This window comes from Salmo salar, chromosome 01 (assembly GCF_965601325.2).
Source record: "Salmo salar chromosome 01, fSalSal1, whole genome shotgun sequence".
Lineage (NCBI taxonomy): Eukaryota > Metazoa > Chordata > Actinopteri > Salmoniformes > Salmonidae > Salmo > Salmo salar.
Window position 1 is genome coordinate 142,116,274 of NC_138291.1, and position 11,161 is coordinate 142,127,434.

At 40.3% G+C, this 11,161-nt stretch overlaps 1 protein-coding gene across 4 annotated transcripts; it reads right to left on the minus strand.

Moving 5' to 3' along the window:
• Positions 1–224: 224 nt before the first annotated feature.
• Positions 225–10,555, minus strand: fyb1b (FYN binding protein 1 b). 4 transcript variants are annotated; one of them, XM_014129247.3, is made up of 18 exons: positions 10,304–10,555; positions 6,517–7,504; positions 5,499–5,625; positions 5,118–5,190; positions 4,979–5,022; positions 4,214–4,334; positions 3,898–4,057; positions 3,615–3,747; positions 3,434–3,453; positions 3,243–3,315; positions 2,983–3,078; positions 2,094–2,134; positions 1,893–1,974; positions 1,602–1,701; positions 1,354–1,516; positions 1,226–1,259; positions 1,041–1,072; positions 225–868 (listed from the first exon to the last, which is right to left on the minus strand). In XM_014129247.3, exons 1-18 carry the CDS (start codon positions 10,304–10,306, stop codon positions 846–848), a joined length of 2,313 nt encoding a protein of 770 aa, XP_013984722.1. In that variant the 5' UTR covers positions 10,307–10,555; the 3' UTR covers positions 225–845. The 4 variants fall into 4 exon arrangements, 3 of the variants coding, with proteins under 3 accessions (XP_013984722.1, XP_013984714.1, XP_013984732.1); XM_014129239.3 differs by having other exon boundaries at positions 6,517–7,507; positions 10,304–10,474; XR_014372702.1 differs by having other exon boundaries at positions 513–868; positions 2,968–3,078; positions 6,517–7,507; positions 10,304–10,474.
• Between the last annotated feature and the right edge of the window lie 606 nt (positions 10,556–11,161).

Sequence of the window (11,161 nt, forward strand, 5' to 3'; positions counted from 1 at the left end):
CAAATCAAATGCACATACATCTTTTTACCACATATAGCTCAGTGGGTTAACAAGGGGTTAATCATTTAGTCACCATTCTTTTTTATCTAAAGAAAACATTAGATAGACTATGTAGCCTATGTGTGTTGCAGGCAAATAGAGTCCCAGTGAAATACTGCCATTCTAGCAAATATCATTATTCAGAGAAAGCAGTCATGAATCTCATGAAGAAAAATGAAACAATGAAGGGCAAATTATTTATTTTATTGTATTTGTTATTATGTGAATCAAATGCATTTCTATGACATGAGCTTTTTAAGAAACCAAGGCATTTGTTCCCTCACACTCTCAGTCAGAAAGGTCAGACCTATCGCATAAAATCTAAGGTTGTCATGGACTCTGACTTTCAGTACAATATGACATAGGTAACACACCTGTCAGGTGATAACCAGCCAACTACGACAACTGATCTGAAATGCTTTATTTGGCATCACATAGTAAATTAATTTATGATGAGTATTTAAGTTTATCTCATCATCATCATCATCATCGTCACACCTTTGTTGTCAATCAGTGTGTAATGTGTCTTGTTAAATATAGAATATAAGTATTCAATGTGATTAAGCCATGTTATGTAACCTATAGGTTCAATATAAAAATGCAACATTGTATGTAATTTAGGCCTATACATTGCAGTCACAGTTATTCATAAAGGGAAAACATCGAGAAAGTACTGAATTTGTGGACTGTATTGTTCTTGAATGAAAATGTCATATCACCCCAAAAATAACCACAATAAATAAGATAAAGATTATTGATGTAAAACAAGAAACAAACCAAAAAAACAAGATATTGGCACACATTGTTCAGTCGTTGTCATAGATGCAATCTGCAAAGAAATGTGAATTATTAGGCTAACTAGAAATGATAGAATTAATAAATTAAAATCCTCTGACATAACAAAACATATCAGCACCACATTGCAAGAATAACATTGATATAGTTGATCACTTGATCTTTGTATAAATGCCATTATTTCATGTCAAAAGTCTAAAACGTACCATCACCAATGTCATCATAGATATCAGAATCTCTGTAAAAGCAAAACAGATCAATTATATCTAATTCAGGGCATTTCATATCCAAGCATTTTCTCGGCAGTTTAGTGAACTGGTCAATAACACACTTTAGATGGTGTATATTTCTGGATGTGTTTTTGTATGATCTGTTTTTGTGTTGTACTTACTCTACTACAATATGGCTAGTCAAGACGTAGCCAACTAAAGGAGAGAGAGATGACGATCATTAAAGTTAGCCCCCTTGCAAAAATGGTTTTATTGCAGAATGCCTATGTGTGGATTCATTGTTACTCACACTTGCCCTCCTCGTTCCTGCAGATGAGCTTGTTGTCTACAGGCTCAACGATGACATCCACAGTCTCCCCAGGTCTCAACGGCAGATCTTTACTGCTCCACTTCTTATTGGCCAAGGTGGAAACGATGGTCACCTGATACAATACCTGGATCTCCCGATCATGCTATTGGTGGGAGAGAACAGGGTTGAGGGTCAAACAAATACATAAAATGTCAAATCTATGTAAATTGTAATAATATATTACTTACCTTGAACTTCTTTCTGAAATCCTTCTCTTCCTTCTCAAATTTCTTTAGCTTTTTAGGATCTTTGTCCTCAGCCTTATCCTTGGTTTTACTTTGTGGGAGACTGAAAAGAAAATAAATGTGACATTATAAAATTTTTTCCCAATGGGGGATTAGGACATTCTTATGTCATTACAGCAACTTTGTTTAACCATGGGTCTATTTCTCTCTCTCTCTCTCTCTCTCTCTCTCTCTCTCTCTCTCTCTCTCTCTCTCTCTCTCTCTCTCTCTCTCTCTCTCTCTCTCTCTCATTACCTGCTGATAGGTGGAGTCGGAGGGAAGTTAGTGACATCCACATCATCATAGATTTCCTCATCAATGACCTCAGACGATTGTTCTATAACAGCAAGAGATACAAAGAAAGAATAGCAAGAACATATTGAAAATGCACGTTTTTGTAATGCCACTGATACAGAGCACAGATAGACACCCAAGACATTAAACATAATACTTTACCAGTATTTCCTTCCTGATCAAATTGGGAAGGTGGAGGTACTCTGAAAATGACAAAAACGTAATTAAAATCTTAGTCCATGTTATGCCTGGTCTCTGGTGTAATTTGATTTGATTGATTGTGCTGCAGGTCAATTTTGATCAAATGGAGATGAATCAATACAGATAATTGAACAATCACACAGAAAGTCAACAAATCGCCAACAACACTATCATTACAATTATTTAACTCACACCTGTAGATAGATCATTGTGGGTACATATACATTTATAGACAGAATGAAACGGTTGTTAAAGGCCAAGTGCAGTCAAAACTGTGATTACTGTGTTTTATATATATTTCCACACCACGAGGTTGGAATAATACTGCAAAATTGTGAAAATTATGATAATGCCACTTTAGCTGTTTGAAAAGACCGCCTGAAATTTCAGCCTGTCTTGGTGGGATGGAGTTTGGTCGAGTTAATAGACCAATAAGAAAAAGTTCCAAACCTCTCTACCAATAACAGCTAGTTTTCAGTTTTCTCCTCCCTACTCAGACCACTTCCTGACAGTTCTAGCAACATTTTTGCTTGAGAGATTGCTCTTTGCTAAGAAGCAATTTTTGTTTCTTTTTAACAATTTTAATTGAAAACAATCACAGTTGTCACCCAGAAATTATATGATATTGAGATCAAAATGGCTGCATTGGACCTTTAATTAATTGAAGGACATACAAAAACAGTATTTTTATTGATGTTTTAAGAATGATTTCAGATTGATTAAATGATTCAGTAAGGAGTTAGTGAATCCCTTCTGTCCCTCCTGTTTAGTTCTTTGAGATTTTGGGTTATAGGGTTAGGAGTTAATGACAGTGTATTTTCCTGATCCATCTTACTAATGAGAGAATTACTCAATTTTGCTGCCTGGGCCTTTTCTCCACTCCTCGAAGCCCTTTAACACCCAAGAGAGACCGCGAGGTTTAGGGGGCAATCTGGTGTCCGAGAGGCTAGGGTTGCACACACACACACACTTATTTACATACACTCACACAGACACATGCATAGAAAGTATACACTCACACAGACACATGCATAGAAAGTATACACTCACAGATGAACGCACGCCAATGAATCTACATCATCATAGTGCAGCAGGTCACGATATTCTCACCTGACGTTGAAGCTTGACTCGTCCAGATCATCATATACGTCCCCATCCTCCTCAGGTGGTGGAGGAAGAACCACTATGAATGACAAAAGGAAGATTGAAGCTACTGTAGATGTAACTAAGGTCCTGTGTGACCACATGACCATATTGTGTTATTCACTTTCAATATTAAGTTGTGGTCATTTGAAACTTACTTCCTGGACCCTTGATCCCACTGGAATGAGGAGAACATGATTTCAATGGAGCACATAATGACACAGTCCAAACTAAAGACAGTGAAAGGGATTCATGCAGTGCATTTCTCTAATAAGGTATTCATATCTTTCCAATGGTTATTTATCTCAAAGGTTTTGATAGTGTCAGTGGCCATTTTACCTGCTGAGGTTATTATGAAAGTCCACGTCATCATAAACCTCCGGTTCGTGTTCCATCTGACTGGGTATAGACACACCATGACGCTTCAAAGTGTCAAAGTCAATCGCAACAGACTCAGTCTTCACATAGCCATCTGAAAATATACAATATACAAAATATACAAAGTCTCACACATGGGGAACATTTAAATGGATGTGAGGGAGAAAAGTAAGAAAAATAGAAAGGAGATGGAGTTGAGGAGGAAGAGCAGGAGGAGGAGGAGGAGAAGACAGCTGTCACTTACAGGAGCCATCCTGTGACCTTCCCAGCCAGCGGCCCTCTGGGTTGTCCAAAACACGCATGATGTCAATAGACTCTCCCTGCTTCAGCCCCAGGTCCGTCTTGCTCCCTTTACTGTCCACTCTGGCCTTGGCTCTGTGGATGACCTCCAGTGGACCAGTCAGCTGCCACATTAAGGATAAATAAAAACATGATAGAGGATGCAACGTAATACACATTAACTTCCCAAATATTCTACAGGGTGGACTCCATGATAACTACAATATAGCAAGACTTAGGGGAATCCCTGAACAACAGGCTTCTGCAGTGCAAACACTCACTTTGAATTTCTTTCTGGCGTCTTGTTCTTTCCTCTCGCGTTCTTTCTGTTCTTTCTTTCCCACCACCTGTCGTTTTTTCTCCTCCATCTCTCGCTTTTTCTCTTGTTCCTTTGATGATTCCCTGATAAAAAATAAGTGTCAGTGGTGTTAATGCTCACTAGAGGGCAGTGTTCATTTAAAACCTGGTACAATAAAAGTTGAATAAAAATTGGAGGGAATCCATAGAGATACTGTAGTTAGAGGACTCAACTTGGATATAACCCATTTTATATCCATATAACCCATGGACATTGCCATTGAAGACAATATAATTATGCCATTGAGGGTAATGTATGCACTCACTACTGTCTTATTAGTCGCTTTGGATAAGAGCATCTGAAATTGCTAAAAATTTACATTTTAAAGTATTCAACTGGGTGGGGATTCCTATAGTTTGGGAGCGATCAGCCAATGATCAGAGCATTGTCTTCTTCTTCAAATTGGGTTTTATGGACTGTAAATGGTTTGAAGTCTTATCACCACCATCTATCTAATGGCCACAATAAATAAATGACAAACAATATTTGGTTCAGGACTCCAGCCATGCCGGGGTTGGTAAATCACCAATATTAGCTTTACACTATTTTTAAACAAACAAAATAAATATATATACTACTTTAAAATGGAGATAGCCTCAATTGCGCTGCCCAAGCTGTCACAGGTGCCATAATGGCACGGATACAAAGATGAGACCTTTTAACATCTCTATGAGGGAATCGTTCTCACCATCTTTCATCAAGATCTTCATACATTTCATCACTTTCACTGTCCTATTGGAGGAAAAATATTTTGTTAGAATACTGTGCGAATACATGGCGATAGTTAGTAAAAACAAATGTTGACCAAGTGACAAATATTCAGTCACCTCATTCCTTTGACTAGGAGGGTTGTTCATTAACCCCACATCATCATAGTTCTCATCTGGGTCAGGTTGGATTCTGGAGGCAGAGACACAAAGTCAGTCAACTGGCCAAAATGACCCACCACATCACAATAAAAATAAAGTCAGTACACAAGTATTCAATTTTCAAAGTTACTAAAGGAAATAATAAGTACTAGTGCATAAACAAGAAAGGGTGTTACGAATTATATTGTATGATGTTTCTATGCTCTGAAGAAAGTGCATTGTGCCTCTACAGGCCGATGTGTATTTGACTTGTGTATATACTTCAGTGCCAATCACGCTAGTCTAATATTGTTCGGCTTTCACACGACATTCCCCTGATTATTGGAGTCTGATACTCACATGGCTCCTGGTGGTCGCGGTGGCAGGCTAGGGGCCATGGGGTTAGAGGGCGGGGGTGGGGCCACATGGTTACTGGGGTGAGAGGCAGGAGGTGGGGGAACACTTCCCTTTCTAAACCCAGCAGGACCTTCAGGGTAAAATTACAAACCTTTAGACGGTCCTTTCAGATGTAGTGAAGAAAAACTTTTCTTTTTCAAATCAATTGCAGATTCTTAATATAGCAATAGAATAAGACCTCAGTCCTCCGTGTTCTATGGACGTTATTCTGTAGTCGAAAGGGAATGTACAGTAGCGGAGTTTGAGAAAAGAAAAATCCTTGTCCCTATAACGTGTCCAGCAGACAACAAGCATTGGATATCTGGTTACTGAGTATGTTGAATTTCATCCTGCATGTAGACAACAATCCTTACAAAAATACACAAATAGTGCCTGTAACATCTCAAAACGACATTGTCACAAGAGGGAGTGTGGAATTCACATTGAATCCCTCTTCTGTCTGCTGACTTACAATAATGCAAACCATGCTGAAGTCTATCTTTAGTCAAAACCATATTCACATGTGGATCCAAAAAAGGAAACCTTTCACTTGAATGTGTCCCTGTTAAAAGAGGAACTCCGCAATTAGGGAGCAAACATCAGCTGTAAAAAGGAGGAAGGTAAAACAGAAACTGGAGCGGGAACTTGAATAGAGGAAGCCAATGTTCGTGTCTTTGGTTTCACATTTCAACGTGGAATTGTACTTCTGTGTGTAACGACTTTTCTAAAGCTTTTGTAAGATCAACCCCTCTAATCTGTCTGTCTGTTGTGATGACAACCTGTGACACAGCTGATGTGTGTGTTCTACCACCTGTCTCCGATCAGTGGAGCATACAACCACAGAAACCACTAGACTGGGTGAAAGGCCTGTCAATCTGCAGAACTGGAGCACATTTAGAAAACCACAGCAGGTGCATCTTAGCAGCTGATAGACTTATCCTGATGTGGCTTATTAGTGATAAGTGAAAGACAAAACACTTACCATCGGTACTAGCCTCTGTGCCCTTCTTGAACTTTTCCAAGTTGACCTTAGGAGGCCGGTTGGGTTTGGCTGGGGCAGTCCCCAGTGCCAGGATATTAGGCAGTGGGTTCCTTTTGGGGACAGAAGAGCTACTGGTAAGGACAGAAGGGTTCACCCCCGCGACTGGAATGGTGTGGCCCAGTGGCTTCTTAGTAAAGCTTGGTTTCTTACTGGCTATAGGTTTGGGGGGACAAGAGTCACTGGAGGTGAGGGGGAGTTTGGTTATTTCTTTTACTCCTTCCTCGGATAGTGTCTCTCCTCGATTGAATGCATTCTGAGCAGTCCTGAAGTTTGTGGGCTTGAGGGTAGTGCTTGGTGTGAACGGTTTGATTGTAGAATCCACAGCGCCAGCCACACTATTCTCTGTCTGAAGCCGAATCCTTGCAATGGAGCTGATGGGTTTTATGGAAGGGGGTAATTTGTTCGGCGTACCCCCGCTGTCGTCAGGTTTGGAGCTTCTGTCTTTGCCCCAGGTGGGTTTGGCCACACACAGGGGTGGTTTGGGGAAGGCAGGCTTGGTGCCAGGCAGGGTTGAGCTCAGAGAGGACTTCTGGAGAGGGGGTTTTGTCAGAGGAATTTTGACCTCAGCGTCATGGGATACTTCTGGGCCAGGAGGTTTGGGTTTAAATGGGTACTGTTTGACAGAGGGTTGGCTGTCCTCTTGGGCACTTTCAAACATACTAGCGATCGCTTTGGTTTTGGGCAACTCCCTAACTTCGGGAGCACTCTTGGTGGAGACAGTGTTCTTGAGGAAGTTGGGTTTGGGCGCGGTGGATGCTGCGCTGCCTGATAGGCTGGTCTCCAGGACAGGTTTCTTAGGCTGGATGGGGTGTCCAGAGGACAGGGTGGGGTTCACTGCAGCTTTGGGACGTCCTGTAGAGATGCCCTCTGTGGAGTTTCCCCCCGTGTTGAAGCGAGCCGTGATGGCCTTCACATCAGACTTGTTGTTCTGCTGGCAGCAAACAAACAAAGACTAGTGAGGAGGAAGTGTCCTTTATGGATACACAGTTTCCCCTAATAAATACTAATTTGAGGAAGACAGAAACAAATAATGTAATTTACATCAATAGTAATTCATTGAACATTGTTGGTTATTTCTTTATTATACAAACTCACAGACATATCTAACTAGGGAGCTAGGGAAAGGAGAAAGAGATAGAGAGAAAAGAGGGAGAAAACAGGTTGTAACCGATGCTTTATAACTGGCATTTAGAAATGACTCCAATCTCCACATGTACAACTTCTCATTCTTATTGGTTTAGGGTCATCTAAGAGAAAAGTTGTTCTATGATTTTACAGCTTAGATTGACATTTCATCAAAGGACGGCCTCTGAAAAGGATGCTTAACCCTGAGTAAACTATGCGATGTTTGCGCCATGTTGGTATTAAACCACCTCAATCTCACCAAATCAAGCCAACAACGATTCACCTACCTCTCCGTGTCTTGCTGTACTGAGAGCACTAAGCTCCTCAGGGTCCAAGTATGTGTAACAGATCACAGAGGAAACGCAACAAATTCACGGCGCTAAACAGGAAGTGGGTACATAGGTGTTCTGTGCTCTCATTATTTGATTAACCTATACTCTTTATTTTTCATAGACAGTATAGTCATTCTAACGATAATGGTTCTGCTACTACTATTTGAAAAAAAGGTATCTTGAATGCCTGGCTGTAAAAAGAGCTGTGTAAATATAATGAAGACCTAATATGACCTAATGAATCAGATTACCCCTCTATGATGAAAGGGTTCTGTATTATGACATTCTGTCTTTCCTTAGTCAAGATGCAAATTACCCTCTGGGGGACAAAAAAAGCTGTTTATCTGTGCTCTGTGTGAGCAGGTACCACAGGTTCTGCCCTCTGGTGAGAGGTTTTGAATACTGTATGTATCTGTTATTAGCCAGTTGCAGTAAAAATCTATGCCTCATCATGTTGTTGATAGTAAAGGACATGTGGTGGATGGCTCTCCTCTTGTAGCACCACACCTCACTGTAATGAGGGTTGTTTGAATCGAGACAGAGCAGTCCTATCATGAGGAAGTGCAAAGGACAGGCGTTCCGATTGCACAACGCTGATGGCCGCCTGACTGGGGAGAAACAAACTGTGCCGTTGTTGGACTTCAGGGGACAGAAATGTCCATTGAAAGTGGCAATAACTCATCAATTAATTAAGCATGTTAATACTTGTTTCACAGTGTATCGGACTTGTCACTCTTTATGAATACACAAATAGCCTAATAAATTGTGTCGCGTCACATAGAGAGCAATGTAGGGAGATTATAGTAGTTCACACTGGTTCTGCTTAAAGCAGTCAATGTCACGTGACTTTGTTTTATCATTAGTCTCACTGATGAGCATCCAGATGACTAGGGGGTAAATTTATAGCCTATTCTCACGACTGTTTCTCAACTGTAGTTTCTCCTTAGAAACCAAACAGGCCACAACTTCAGCTGGAAACCCCTGAGCTAGTTTATGTCCCTAATAAATGTAGATATTTCTGAGCTAATGATTATAATGCAACAAAGTTATAAAGACACTGTCTGCCTGTCATGTATGTGTTGAAGGCTGTGAGACGTACAACCCATTTAACGATATTCAAAGCAGGGACTCCGCCACTCAGACACAGAGAACTCTGACAATGCTATGTCATGTTTACGACTTCACAGATACAGTGGATTTCACTTGTCTATATGGCTACTGTATGTGACGTGGACTGTCACCAAAACACTGAAAGAGAGACTTTCAGGGCCCTACTGTCTCTAGTCACTTCACCAGAGATGTGCTGCATGCCTAGCAAGACTAAATTACAGCCAACAACCGAGGGTCAAAGGTAACACATTGACTCTTTTTAATCAATGAGTTTAGTTGCTTGTGTGCTGAAAATTATTTTGGAACATTTTACATTTTAGTGATTTAGCAGACGCTCTTATCCAGAGCGACTTACGGTAGTGAATGCATACATTTCATACATTTTAGAATTTTTTTCCCCATATTGGTCCCCCGTGGGAGTCAAACCCACCACCCTGGCGTTGCAAACACCATGCTCTACCAACTGAGTCACACAGGACTGTGGTATGACATGGCCTGGAGCAGTAACATGAAATCCATGGATGAGAAAAAGCAGACAGTAATTACATAGAAACAATGAATGACTTTTCCAACAAAAGAGCAAATCTCCTGACACACTACGGTCAATGTCCTTTAGATGTTAAGCTTGTAGAGAAATGAGAGAAGAAAAAAAACACCTTGAGTGAAGCAAAGAGGAACCAAGGGTTTTTTCAGTGTGGTGAAACAAGTTAAAAAGTCTGTATTACACAATCCAGATTATCACCAACCCGTTTAAAAACTGTACTTCTCTAATGCAGACGTTAAGCGCTACTTTAATAACCAAAAACAAAACTACATCTACAAATCCTTCTATAAGAAACAGTATAGGTTTATAGTAATCAATTACAGAATCCCCATCTCATATCACTTTCATAAAACTTCCAAAGGAAAATGTGCACAGATAACAGGGCCCTGTATAACAAATAAGAAAATGAATATAGAGTCTTGCACATTTAAAAATCGCTAAGAACAAAAATTCTACAGCGAAATGGGCTAACACCTGCTACTACACTACGGTGTCCAAGGAATTTAAACAAACAATAACGCTTTCCCAAGTTAGCCATACAGCCAATAAAGATACAGCACCATTAACTTCTCAGGGTCATAACTCATGAGGATATGATTGTAAGGCAGGTACTCACCATAGTGGCAACAATCAGTGCCCAGGGAATCTACCCAGTCTGTACGTGGGCTGGCGGCCCTTAGGTAGGAGAGAGTTTCTCTGTGTGCACTGAATGTCTTTTTGTGAGCGATGGCATGAGAGAGAGAGTGAGTGTGTGTTTGTGTGTGTGTGTGTGTGTGTGTGGGCGTGTTTGAGCATTTGTGACCTCAGTGTCTGTGTGCTATTGGCTACTTCCCCTCTCTGCTAAATGACTCCTGTGTAGTCATCAGCATGGCAGTCTTATCTCTCTCTGTCCATCTGCTGTATTTGCGTATTTCAAGCAGGTACATTGCTCTTTCCATCTCCAATGAACCACCAGCGTCACAATTCCACAGTAGTTCCCCAGAACTGTTGTGAAATACAACCTTTTTCCTCCAATGGACACATGTCGTTAACTAGTATACAAAACCCAGTAATAAAATGTACTGAATTACATAAGGAGGGTCAGAGACACAAAGTCCACTGGCTAATGTAGTCAAACCTGAGGGTTAGTCAATAAGAAAACAAGGGATTGATGTTGTTGTTGATTGTAGAGAGACTGGGAATAAAATGAAACGCTTCTGGATGAATGAGGTCTGATATTTTAGATGAAAAATATTGACCTGAAATTAACAAAATAGAGTTACATCTTTCTCATCCAAACTAAAATAATGGAAGGAAGGAGGGAGGAAGGTCTGTAACTTTTTTTTTACTAAGCGCTGCATGGCATTTTCAAGCACATCACATTTGGTGTCAAATGAAAGCTAAGAGTCTATATTATTGCGAAACGAAGGCATATATCATATTTTTCTACCATTTTCCATCCTAAAAATTAGGAATAAGCATAGGCTTTGATTTC